At 41.0% G+C, this 14072-nt stretch overlaps 1 protein-coding gene across 1 annotated transcript in view; it reads left to right on the top strand.

Annotated features, from left to right (window-relative positions):
- Nucleotides 1-11125, top strand: part of SLC25A36 (solute carrier family 25 member 36) — a 950543-nt gene extending 939418 nt beyond the window's left edge. Inside the window, exon 7 of the mRNA XM_044070004.1 lies at nucleotides 8568-11125. Coding sequence (XP_043925939.1) covers nucleotides 8568-8761 — 194 coding nt within the window. The 3' untranslated portion in view covers nucleotides 8762-11125. The remainder of the gene's footprint in view (nucleotides 1-8567) is intronic.
- Nucleotides 11126-14072: the final 2947 nt, after the last annotated feature.

Genomic DNA, 14072 nt, shown 5'->3' with positions numbered 1-14072 from the left:
CCAAGGGCAGTCACTACAAGTTACCCCACAAGGTGGACCTACTCACACAGCAGATGGGAACTCTCATCTACCCTCATCTGGAGATGCTGTGTCTAACACTCTGGGTGATAAACATTTAATACCCTTCAGACACCACTACTCTTGAGGACGTGCTTTCTGTCCTGAGGGAGGCCAGGAAACCTAACATAAGGAGATCCTACATTCTGAAATGGGAAGGATTTTCCAAATGGTGTCTTCAAAGGCTTAGGGATCCCTTTCTAGCGGATGCACCTCTTCTCCTAGCATATGTATGTGAGCTTATCAAGGCAGGCATTTCATACTCTTCAGTGAAAGTGCACCTTTCTGCTATCTCTTTCTTCTTACCCTTAGACCCTCCTTTACTTTCCAGGCTATATGTTAAATTGTTCCTGAAGGGGGTCTTGCACATCAAACCACTGAGGAAGCCTATCCCACTGCCTTGGGACCTAAATTTTATCCTGAAAAAACTCACACTGGCTCCATTTTAGCCATCTAGTTCTGCATCACTACAAATGTGCAAATGGAAAACAGTCCTGCTGGTAGCCCTCACCTCAGCCAGAAGGGTATCTGAGTTACAGGCTGTCATAGCCCCCACTACACTATCTTCCACAAAGACAGGGTGACCCTGTGCACCAACCCTTCCTTCATGCCCAAAGTGGTCAATGAGCTATCATTAAATCAATCCATTCACCTACCCACTTTCTTGTCCTCTCCTACCAGTGACAGCGAGAGAATACTCCATTCCCTGGATGTTCACAGGCAGCTAAGGTTTTACTTGGACAAAACTAAGACCATTAGAAAATCTAACCAACTCTTTTGCATCCTTTCATCCCAGGGCCCTGGGCAAGGCAGTCTGCAAACAAACTATCTCCTGTTGGATCAGGAAAACTATTTGCTTTTGCTACTCGTACCACAGCAAGGATTTACTTCAGGGGGTAAGAGCACACACTACTAGGGTTGTGGCATCCACCAAGGCCTTCTTCAAGGGTCTAGATGCAGCCTCCATCTTGGAGGCAGCCACCTCGTCCGCTGTACACAACTTTACCAGACACTGCATATTGGATCATATCTCCACAGCCGGAGCAGGTTTCACTAGGGCAATCCTGCAGGTATTTCTGGAATCGGCTACCTTTACCTCCACCCTTCCTCCTCCCTAAGCTGTGGCACTCTCCCACAGTAAGAATACTGCAATATGGGAATAGAAAGACGTAGAATAGTTGTGTAAAATCTTACCATAACCATAGATGTCTTTCTCTTCCATGTTGCAGTATTCCTTCCCTCCCACCTATCCCCTTGCATTCCTTTTCACCTGTCTATGGGGCACCACGTAGACTGTGGTCACACTGTGGGCAGTCCATGGCATTTCATCGGTCTGGAGGACACCAATTGGCTCTACCTAGTCTACTGTCTGACTTGGCAGTTAGTTCTGAGGTCTGTGCGTGCAGACGTCACATTTAAGGCACCTGGTTTATGGCCCTGTGTGTGACATCCCACACACCAACAGAAACCAGGTTTAAGCTTTTGTATAGGAGCCAACGTTTGGGTCAACTGAGGCAGAGAATCCCACACTAAGAATACTGCAACATGAAAGAGAAGGACATCTGTGGTTATGATAAGATTTTACACAACTATACTTTCTCCTTTCTTGAAGTGGCCAGAGGCAATTTTACAAATTTCCTCACAGACTGAATTTATTCACATAAAACCAGGGGTATTTGATACCATGTCAACCCCAAACAACTGCAACTGACTGCCTGGATGATAGAATTTTAATACCTTGTAGGCATCCTTTTTCAGTATTAATGGAGGCAAAGAAATCCTACTACTAGAAAATCATTTATTAGCAAATGGAATAAGTTTTCTCATCTGTTCCAGTGAAAGAACCAGCATGCATTCCTGGCTAGTTTTTCCCTGGTTCTACATTATTTGCGAGTTACTATTCTGTGGGCTGTCTTACTCCTCAGACAACATTCTTTTGCCAGACATTTTGGCTGAGTACCCATCTCCAAGATGCCAACATTCAGAATGCTGACATTACACGCCCTCTTATCGGGCATATTCCCTCAATCCTTAATTGCTACCCTGGATCACAAGAATGTCTGTTCTCATATACCCACTGTCCAGGGCCACAGATGCTTTCTTATATTTGAGTGGAGTGCTCTACTATCAGTTGAAATCCTTGCCTTTTGGATTAGATGTTAGACACATTTTTTTTGTACCAAGTGACTGACTCCAGCGATTGCTTCATTGCAGACCCAAGGGCATTCACATCTGCCCCTACCTGCACTACTACCTCATTCAGACACTGCCCCAGGAAGTGGCCAAGAGGGGTCTGCAGGTAGCCATGGATTGTATTCAAATTTGAGATTTTTCTTCAAGGTTCTTAAATAGAATCTAATGCCTTCTAAGGTTGTGGTGTTCCTTGAGTCTTTTCTGTATTATGGCAATCAGAAAGCCTATCCCCCTCTAGATAAAGTGGAATTTCCGGTTGACTACCTCAAACAGATGACTTCAGATGCTAGTTATAGCCTGAAAATTCATGAGGATACTGCAATTCATGGCCTCCACAATTCTGATGGTCCACCTGATCATATTACACATAAAAATATTCTGGTTGTACCTGTGAAGCTCCTGGTGCCAACATTCACACTCCCTGGAGAAGATGATGCCTGTATTACCAAAGACCTAGAGTGGAGGTACGGGCAGGACATATTGAACCATGGAATGCCTTACAAACAAAAAACCCACAGTCAGGCACTATCCATGGATGGCTCGTATCTGCTTTGGACTGTTTATTCAGGAGGCCTCAACATACAAGATATTTGTGATGCAGCTCAAAGGAAGAAACATGCAAGTGTAAAGGAGATGCTGGTCCTGTTACGGACACTTACAGCCTTCAAGTCCATCTAGAAAAGAAGAGTTTTGCAGGTAACAGCAAACAACACTACTGTAATGTGGTGCAGCAACAAGCCTCTGAGGTGGCTCTGAAGTCATAGATGGCCCAAAGAGCCGTAAACATCCAATCCCAGCTAAGCATGGTTGTGGATCAGCTAAGCAAATTAGCTTCAGATGCCCACTGATGAATGTTACATAAATGTTTTTTTCTTCATGTTGTTCACAGGTGGGGGTCCCAGAAATAGACCTGTTTGCCTCTTTGAGCAACAGACAACTCAGGAAGTTGTCTGTTTCCCAAAGAGGCAACATACAAATCAGGAAGTTCTGTTCAGGAGCACCACACAAAGAAGCTTAGGCAGTTAATATCTCTGTTTCATATGGGCAGTCCTTTTGCTGTATGCATTCCATCTTATTTCCCCTTATCCTCAAGATGATACAGAAGGCAAGGGAGAATGGTTTTAATAGCACAAGTCTGGCTCAGACATTATTGTTCTCTATCCCTGCATTCATATATCCAGGGTCAAACTGTACCTGTTACCTTTGCAGATGAACCTCTTAACTCAAGAAAAGGGGGCTGATACACCCCATCCTAAAGACACTGTAGGTCATTGCTTGAATTATTTTCCCGAATTTGCTCTTCAGGCACTAATTCACAGAGAATGTGCTGACCATAGTTAAGGAGGTTAGAAAGACTGCCACAAGGAAATCCTACTTAGCTAAGTACAAGTGGTATTCCATCTGGTGCCTCAGTAAGGATATAGAGCCTAGCACAGCAGTGATGTTTGTGATTCTTTAGTACTGAAATGAGCTCCTCAGTTCACATCTGCAGTATGCCTCTGTAAAGGTACATCATTTGGCCATTTCAACTTGCATGCCTGTAGAGACAGAGGGTGAATAAATGAGTATGCAGAAAAGCAGAAAGTAAGTTAGGAGATGAACAGTTTGGATTTGAATTAGGATGTAGCACAACCAAGCCAATGCTTACAGAGAGCCAGACATTGGAGAAGCTGTAGATGAGGAAAGTCTGATGTTTGGAGTCCTGAGATGGTTCTAAGTTCTGGAAACATTGGCAAAATTAGTATAGCCTATGCACAAGGACCCAATGGCACAAATAAGAACACTATTGGCATAGAGGTTCCCATTAGAGAGTTTATGTGCATCAGGATTCATCCCTGAGCTCAATCCTGCTTATCCAGGTAATGGACTACATTAGTAAATAGGTTGGAGCGGACAGATCAGCAAAGCCGCTGTGCAGATGATCTGGCACTACAAGCAAACTCAGCAAATGATATGGGACTAAAATAGAAATGTGGGCTGAAACTGAGTATAGACAACACAGTTGTCATGACAGCAAATGGGGTAGCAGAAGAAGCTGATCTTTGAGATGGAAGGGAAAAATAGTGGAACAGGTTAACAGCTTCAACTGTCTGAATGAGATTTTGAGAAAAAAATGAAGTCCTGAGTTAAGAAGTTAAAGCTAGAATCAGGGGTGATGCAACCATGTGGCAGAGTGGCACAGGTAGTGTATGACAGAAGAATGCTAAATATTTGTAAACTAAGGTATACAAAATAGTGGTGCAATCAGTGCTACTGCATGACACAGAAATCTGGGCAGTGAAGGCAGAGCAGTTGAAGAAGCTTGAGGTGATAGAGGTGACGTGAGATGGGTGGCAGTTTGCACAGTTTAACAAGTGAAGAAATGAGGACACCAGAGCAGAAGCCAGAGTAGCCCTGACTGCAGAGAAGGTCGGGGAGAACAGATTACAGTGATTTGGTCACATGCAGGCTAATTGAAGATAATTTGGTAAAGACAATTTTAGAGAAGCAGAAGAAGGCGAGAGGAAATGAAGGTGCCCAGTCAAAAAATGGGTGATAGCATGAAGGAAGACTTGTAACAGTTGAACATGACTGTTGAGGAAGGTAGGAGAGGTGGCCACAATTGATGAAACACCCTGAACCAATGTAGGAAACTAGAGAAAAATGATTATGTGGGGTTTGTTGCAATCCAGTTCTAGCAGTCTGTCCATCTTTCTCTCTCTCTCTCTCTTGCATTATAAAACCTGGAGAGTCATCCCAGTAGTAAAGATTACTGCAACAGTGATTTTATGAAGAACATAGTTGACAGTTTTGTAAGAACTTAAATAGTAGTAGATGTTTGAGTAGATCACTATTGCAGTACTAGCTCCCTCCCACCTTCCCTTCTTTCTCTTCTTGGGCATCGTTGGCTGGGGTAGGGTATCCTATCCTTATGCAGCTAGCTACTTCTTCCTGTTTCCCCCCATTCTGGGTCTGATCAGGTATAGATAGCTTTGGGTAACCCTGTTTCTTTTTAAGGCAGTGATCCATTTAGTACACACCCAAGTCCCATCTTAGCTACGATCCTTAGGACCTTGCTTTAGGTCATTAGGGTGGATATCCTGTAGTCATCTTGTGCAAGAAACTTCTGAAATGGCACAGATGGATGACAACTTTGTAGTTGTAGCCTGACATCCCTAAGAGACAGATGCCCAATCATCCACGAGGAGGAAGGGTGCCAAGTTCTGTAAATCAGGCCAGACATGGGGTCTCCTGTGGTTGAAGTCCCAGCAGTTAGCAGTATTGTATCACTGATTAACTTTAGCGTCTGTTTTTTTTTTTTGGTAAATTATTTCACAATAGTGCTTCATCCAGAAAAGTGCTGAAAGCTTCTATTTTAAAGCTACTGACTTTAATTGTATAATAATGGGACATATTTAACCACCTTATAATGTTTGAAATACACTCTTTCTGAAACTTGTTCTGACACATTGAATAAAGGGCAAGATTGCTTCTGGAATGCTGTTTATCAGGCACAGCAATTTATTACCAGTTATTTATATGAAACTGTAACCATGCTCAAATTTGTCCCAGCTTAATGTAGTCCCAAACCATTCCATTTATCCCCACTGGGAATTCTGCATATTTTTTATAGGGATAGGTAGCATTATTTACTGATCATTACCTCATAGTCATAGTTTTTTTTGTCTGTTGTGCTTTGTGTAGGTGGATTATCTGGTAGGAAAACAAACCATTTCCATCTTGACAGCTTCTGTTTTGATTCCTAAGGTGAAGCTTAAAAAAAAAACAATATTTTAGAAGAGTAGTGTCTACTGTGGTTCCTTTTTTTCAGAGGAACAGATTTGACAGGCCTATGTCAAATGGCAGTTAACCATCAGTTTATATGTTTATCAGGCTCCGTGGGTTAGTTATGGTTCACAAAACTGACTATTCTTTTGCTGCAGTAATTATCCAAGTTAGGCTTGATAATGCTGCTTCCTAAATGTTAAATGACTAGCTGAGTACTCATCGTATGCAGTTACTCTGAAGACAGGTTATTGAAGTAACGTACTTGACTGCAGTGTCCCTGTCTTCACATTAACAACGCACTCTCCAGTCACCATTGTATATGCTCTGGACTTGATTTTTGTCTTGTTAATTCTTTTCTGAGTTGAAATGTGGAATTTCTCTGTTGATGATTAGCCTTACTAAGCCTGTGATCTTTAATCAGGACAGTATGATGGATTAACATTTTTTTCCAGGAAAAGGGCACAATGGCAGGGATAATGTAATTTATCTGAACTGAGTAAGTAGCAGCTGTTGCCTTTCTTTAGGACAAAGTGGTGGTTAGACTTTTGCTGGTGAAGGGCCCAAGTTTTCAGACAGAGGTAGTTGGCTGTTACATAGCACTGCCTATCAGTGCTGTCCTCATTATGTCCAGATTTTACTATAAGTAATGGAACTTTATCACTTACCATAGTGGCATGGTTAAATTATTGGACCATGACAGTATTGTATCTTTTGTCAGAAAGAGTTTCCTTGTATGACACTTGCAACTTTTTTCACAGCTCTCACGTTTGTCATGACATTTCTATGTAGTTAACTTCAGATTCCAAGCTGGAACACAATGACAGCAAGTGACTTGATTGCCCATCATATGTTTTCTGTGCATCCAGTTACAGCTCGGTTGCTATACATCTTTACTCCTCATTGCTGATGTAGAATTTTATGCCCAGCATAGTGTCCATTGAAGAGGTATAATATCTCTCCAGTCATTGTGTAGACAAAGACACTTTCAGTGTTCCTTATTCTAGGCAACAGACTGATGTGAAAAGCAGAACTGATGTTTACTACAAGTATATAATGGAAAAGGGTGGAGCAGGGCTTTTGCATGTCCACAGCCTCTTGTGGAAGAGTGAGTTAGTTTTCCAGCTGTGTCAGTACATCATCATCCTTTGTAGGAATGCAGTGACAGTGCATATAGAAAAATGTTTACTGTCACAGTCCGGTTATAAACAAGGCCCACTCTATCATCCTTCACTCTTAAGAAAAGGAGTGTGCAATTTCTTGGGATTTAATTGTCTAAGGTCACATGAGGAATGTAACAGTAGTATGCCTGGGAACTGATAAGCCTACATGTAGTTGATTTTTAAGGGGACCTTATCAAATAAGTTTCAGAGCATTGTTTCTGAACTGGATTGACAGGACAGCCATCTTGCTCAAGGAAATTCCATACAAGTTGTACTAATGGAGCTCTAATGTATAACTGTAAAATGACAATTGTATTTCAGTTTATCATAATGTGCTTTTGTAGTTTCAGTGAATGGTTCTACACCCATTGAGGTGCTTGGATGAAGCCCATCTCTGAATGTCATAATGGTGTTTTAGTTATTATCCTACATATATGGAGCTACTGTTTATATGTTATGAAAGTACCATTAGTTATACATTAGACAGTGTAATGGTTAAGGTGTTTACCTTACAGATACAAGGTGCAAGGTTTGATTCTCACATGGGGTAAATTGGCTAGGCTTAAATGGCCTACAAGGGCAGCTTGTCTAGTACTCACCTATGAACCTATATTAGTGCCAGTGAACATAACAGTGTGCTCAAAAGCTTCCTCAAGCAGTTCTTCTCAGTACCTTTAATTCCTTACAGAGTACCTACACTCCTTCCTACGTTTAGTGTTATTAGAGAACCATTTTTGGGATGGAGTTTTAACAGATTAGATGGCCAATGGCCACTTGGCTTGTGCCGAAAAATGACAATAAATCACAGTTGTCTAGTTGTTTAAAAATGTGATACTCTACTGAATTGGCTTGGTGGATATACTGTTTAAAAAAATCCTAGCTGCTAGAGTAATGGTTTTCAGGTGGTGAAGCCAGCCTCCCTGAAAGCTCTTACAAGGTGTGCCCAAGCAAACCTGAACATTTTGAGTACTTAAAACATTTGTTATGTATTTAGATGTGGGACCAAACAAAATGCAGAAGGATGAGTTGCTATAGTGATTTTTGCATATCAGTAGTAAACAAAAAAATAATACAGAAGCCGTATCTTGATTACTTTAGCAGTGAATCCTTACATTTATACGTTTTCTGTTGTCAAGGGTGTGGTGTCAGTCTGATTCTGTACAGGAGATCAAATATTTTTCTTTGTACTGGGAGGTACAGAGTTCTTTTTTGATATCTGGAAGAGGCTTGAAAGACTTTTCTGTGGATTGAGGGAGGCTCATTGTTCCAGAGTCGGTTGCACTTTAAAATAATATAAGGAATCAGTAGTATTGATTTGGGGTTGCTGACAGTTTTGCAGTCACTTCTTAATCACATTGATCTTTTGTCTTTTTATTTTTTTAATTCCAGAGGTAATTAGAACAAGGCTACGGGAAGAAGGAACAAAGTACAAGTCATTCTTCCAGACACTTTCCTTGGTCATCAGGGAAGAAGGATATTGGTCTCTGTACCGAGGGTTAACTACACATTTGATTAGACAGATTCCAAACACAGCTATAATGATGTCAACCTATGAGCTGGTAGTATATTTACTTGACAAGTAGCAACACATGGCCATGGACAAGAAAAGACAGAAGACCAACAAACTAAAGAGGACCAGGAAACGACAAACAGGCCTATGGCATGAGGGAAATGACACTTAGAATTCCAGCTTTGGAGACTGAAAGCAGAATGAAAGTGCTTGCATAGGACCATGGATATGTGCAGTATTGTCTTCTGCTGAAAGATAGAGAAATGGAAATAAATAGTGATTCCATAGAGACTACTTGTTAACAACATGTATTAAATTGGTATTTCATATTTATTCAAACAATAAGTAAAAAAGAAAATCTAGTTCTTGTATTTTTGTACTTTCAGTTCAGTAAAAAGTAATGTCGTTATCAGTACCCAGATTTTTGGGGAGAGGGAGAGAATTAATAGAGGCACAGATAATGTCTCACTGAACACCTTCATTTGGTTAAACTGCGTTTTCAGTTTGAATTGTAAACCACTCTGCTGTTTATTTACCAAGAATGAGTGTATCCCATACAAACATCTTCACTTGCTTGCCTGTATTTTTCAACATCTAAAGGTCCAGTTTCAAGCATTAGCGGTTTTTATGTTACTTGCATAATTTTGCAGTAATTTATGGTAACATCTTTTTATGTTTGTATTTTTTTTGTGCTGGCTTAGAAAATGTTCGTTTTGAAGACTGTTAGTGTGGATGTTTGAGTTTATTTGTGGCCCATATATACAGTGACGTTGCTCTCCAATCCTCCAGTCATGAGGACGTAACTTTCTGGATTCTGTTTCTTTAGATATGTGCTCCAGTACTTGTTTTGGTGCTTTAGGAGTTCCTTCCACAACTGTGACCAAAATACTTATGTTGTTCAGGAGCTTGTTTGTTAAAGGGGCACTGTGACTTTAATTCCAGAATTAGTCTCTACAAATATCCTTCCTAAATTAAGTCCTTTTAAAGTGGGTATTTTTCCCCACTTGCCAACTTCAGAAGCAAAATAAGCAAAACTGCCTACATTACAAGAATAACCATGCCTCCCCTACTGTCATGTCAGTGTCCACACGGTTCTTCATATGGGAGCTTGATAGTGAGCTTTCTTCTACTTTTGAAGGTGACAGAAAAGCCTAAATAAGATCATATAAAATGGCGAACAAAGGAACAATAGTAGGAATTGTCAGATAATTGCAACCTTCAAAAAACTATGCCTTGTAATTCTTCTACCACAGAAAAGAAATAATGGTGGCTGAAAAGGAAGTACAATAGTTTTTCAACGTTAATACCTTTTTAAGTTAGTGACATTGGTTTCCTCAAAACCTTGTTACTGATGAGGGAATGTGTCCACACTCAACTATGTTATCAGATATTTTTAGGCTACAGGACCATTTTAGCTGCATTGCTGACACTCGACAGCATTTATTAGTGAATTTGTAGTAGATGCAGTTTGCAAGGTTTTACTGATGGAGTTCAGTTATTTTAATACGTAAAACACAGAATAAAAAATTAGACTATTTTGAGTCACAGTGCAGGCAGCATATCTAACAACTTGTATTATCCTAAGGTATGATGTGCTTGAAGGCTGTATTTTCTGCAGTCTGCTTCTTGCCCAGTAGAAGAAATGCTGTTCTTGTGGCAGCATCTTTTTTTTGCAGGTGACACATGCCATGTGTCACAGAAAGGACTTTTTTGTATCCAGTAATATCTAAGTAAAAAAGACAAAAAAAAGGGCAACAAATATCATAGTGTGCTCTGCTGATTCAAATATGGTTATTTTAGAAACAGTGTCTCTCTATCACTAAGTTCTTACCATGGTATGGGAGAGTGTGTTCATTGTCATCCTAGAAATTGTATGAAATATTACAGGCATCTCATTCCATGGGTGGATACAATTAAAAGTAAATGTGAGCTGCTTTCTGTGTTAATTTGACAAACGTTTTAATCCGTAATCTAGATGATAAATGTTAGCACTCCTGCATAATAACGGTTAATGCTGTTATTCTTAAGAAACTGTATGGCAGCAGACACAGGAAAGTAACATTCAACAAGCAGAGCAGTTTAAAAAGCCCAGTGGCCAGTTCGCAAATGTCCCAGTATCTCTATATTTATTACAGTGGCTTTAAATCTAGAATGATTTCTTCATGCACTTTGTGGCCTTTATTGGCTTGTGAATTTATTTCATGTTATGTGATTGTGTGTTGTATATTTTCAGTGATAACATCAACATATCTTGCAAGGGACAGTTCCGGAAACCAGTATAGTGCTGGATTCTTTGTACAGACTAGAAATTGTGTATTTTGCTTAGTCTTGCCATCGTAACAATTTAAATAGTGAAGTGTTACAACAGCTAAATCTTGTGGAAAATTCAATTGAAAATTTGTATTACAATTCATTGAAACATGCTGAACAAAAAGTGTTTTGCATTCTGGCTTTTTCTTTTTCTTTTGTAGTTTGTGATGATTTTCTTGTTTAGTTCAACATATGTAAAGAATGTTCCTTAAATTTCATGTTAATCTTATTAAACACTGCTCCATTAGCCTTCACAGTATGGGTTATATCCTGCTTAGGATACAACAGCCAGACAGCTTCCAAAGCTTTGGGGCACTTTCCACACAACCCAAACTGTCAGTTTTCTCGACCTGAGCTGACTGAAAATACATGTTTAGGTGTTGAGCCCTTCAGAGCTTTCCTACCACTGAAGAGTACACTCCTAAGGCTTTCAAGGATTGACAGTTGGCATATACTGTTCCTGTGCTTGAAGACTGTATTGTAGTTTAAAACGAGAGTGCAGATGTTCTTCGTGTTTCACTGTTGCAATCATTACATTAGGGTTATCTGCTTGCAGGTAGCCCTCAGTCGGCCTGATTATCAAAGTCTTGAGTCCTGCGTTGGTTGCTGTCTCATCTTCCATGACGTCAGGTAGTCAGGGTATAAAGCATGCAGCTGACACCATTGCATCAGTTTTTCTTGCTGTGCGGTGCCCGAAGCCGAAGCAGTTCACAAGTGCCGGTTGGCCAACTCCTAAAATTTTTGTTTTCGAGTTTAAGATCCGAAGTCTTCAACAAAGCTAAGTACCCCATTTGGGATCCATTTTCTTGCTCTGAACCGATGTCAGTAAAAGTTAACAATTGTATTTCTTGTGGAAAGCAAATACCTCATAAAGATTTTCATTCATACTATATTCCTTGCTTAGGCCCAGACCACGACGTCACTCACTGTCTGTTTTGTATCTTATTCAAACCTCGAACTATTCGTCGTCAGTTCATTTTCGCATCTAAATATTTTGGTAGTCTGTTAAATTATCCAGAAATGGCTTCGGTAAGCCACCCGACTACCGACATTCTGAAAAAAATGCAAAAATAAAGACAAAGACAGACCGCATAGGTCCAAAGCTGCCGACGATGCTTCTGTTAAGCTAGTTGCCAGTTCGCCGGTACTCAGTGAGGCGCTTTCGCAGCCCCTGAAACCCACTACTTCAGATTCGCAGGCCTCTACTGAGATCCATTCGGTGACCAGTATGCCGCAAGATGCTTCTTCGACTGTGGAACCTGCGGATGTCTCACCTTGGATGGGTCTGGAGCTGCTGTGCAGGCACCGGCTTCTAAGGGTGTATTCAGGCCTACTGACTTGCATATTAAACCGACGCCATCTTCTTCTTCAAGGCCTAAAACTCAATCCGCGCCTAGAAAACCAACGTCCAGACCACATGGTCAGGCCCCTATGCCTAAAAAACAAATGATAAGAATGGCTGAAGACCTTATTGCTCTAATCAGGGGAAGCCACCCTTCTCCCTCTAAGAGACCTAGAACTGATTTTTCTTCTGATTCTTCTGATCAGGATTCTGAAATTTCTGTTTTCTCTGATGACCAGGAGTTGCCCTTATCTACCTATGAGGATTGTGATGCAGAGGACTCCATTCCCTCTGCTTCCCCTCCAGAGGATTTCTCTTTTGGTGAAACTTTGCATACTATTTCCACTGGGAAAGCCAGGATTACTCTGGACTCCAAAAAGAGGCTTAGGGAGTTCTTACTCCTATCTCAACACAGGCCTTTAGCTATCCGTCCTGTACTGGACATTGTAGATGATGCCTTCTTGGAATCTAGCCTGGCACCTGACACTTTACCTCTGGCTCCCAGAAAACCTAACCGGTATTATAGAGTACCTGACTCATACAAGTTCCTTTTTAAGACTCCTACTGCGGATCCTGAGACCATTTCACAGGGACCCAAAGGCAATAAGGCTACTACTGCCAAAAAACCCTACCCCCTCTGATAGAGATGGGGTAAGAAGGTATAAACTTCTGCTACTTTGGCCTTTAGGGCCTTAAACTGCCAATTTCATATGTTAAAGTATTAGCAGCATATTATTAGATTGCGTAAACAGAAAATTATGTTGATTCCTGACTGTGCTGAAAATAAAGAATTACAGGATTTAATGCATTCTGCTGAACAAGTTGGAAAACATACTTTACAATGTGGTTTTGATTCATTAGAGGCATCTTGCAGGGCTGCTGTCACTGGGTCTGTACTTAGAAGGCATGCTTGGCTTAAGGAGCAAACTTTGCCAGATCATGTTAAAGCTAAATTACTGGATGCTCCCTTAAACCAAGACCACCTGTTTGGCAACAAAGCAGAAGAAGTACTTAAAAAGATGGAGGAAAAAGCTAAATCTATGCAAACTGTTAAAGATTTCTGCAAGTACAGCCTCCCAGATTTAGTAGGCACTGGCCTTCTAAAAATTGGTCCTTTCCTGCCTTTTCCAGGCCTTCTCTGTCCAAACCCAGGACCAGCAGACCACCCAGGCTTCAGTCTCAAGGTACTTACAGGCCTAAGCTGTGGGGGGCTCCCACTTCCAAAGCTGGAAGTAGTAAGACACCCCCCTATGATAAACTGTCACAGTGACTTAACTTTAAACCTTCCAAACCCTGCTCAACTGACTGTTCCTTTAGAGGGGAAAGATCGCTCTGCATGCAAAAAACTGGGAACTCGTTACCCAAAACAAGTGGGTCTTAAATATAGTTTCCCAAGGATACAGATTCCACTTTCACTCCTTACCAACCCCAAATGGTTGGCCAGACCTACCCCCAAATCAGTGGGCAGAGGCTCAAAAGCAGGTTCTCTCTCTTCTAAGTATCAGGGCTATTCAACCTGTTCCAGAAGAGGAATGGGGGCAAGGTTTTTACTCAAGACTTTTCCTTGTACCCAGAAAAGACAATTCCTGACATCCTATCCTGGACCTGTCTAACCTAAACACCTTTTTGGTAATCCCAAAATTCAAAATGCTAACTCTTCATCAGCTGCTTCCCATGCTAGGCAAAAATGCCTGGTTGGCAACACTGGACTTAAAGGAAGCCTATCTGCACA

The sequence above is a fragment of the Protopterus annectens genome, chromosome 4.part1, assembly GCF_019279795.1.
Source record: "Protopterus annectens isolate FY-2018-M chromosome 4.part1, PAN1.0, whole genome shotgun sequence".
Classification (NCBI taxonomy): domain Eukaryota; kingdom Metazoa; phylum Chordata; order Ceratodontiformes; family Protopteridae; genus Protopterus; species Protopterus annectens.
This window is presented reverse-complemented; position numbering and strand designations above follow the sequence as displayed.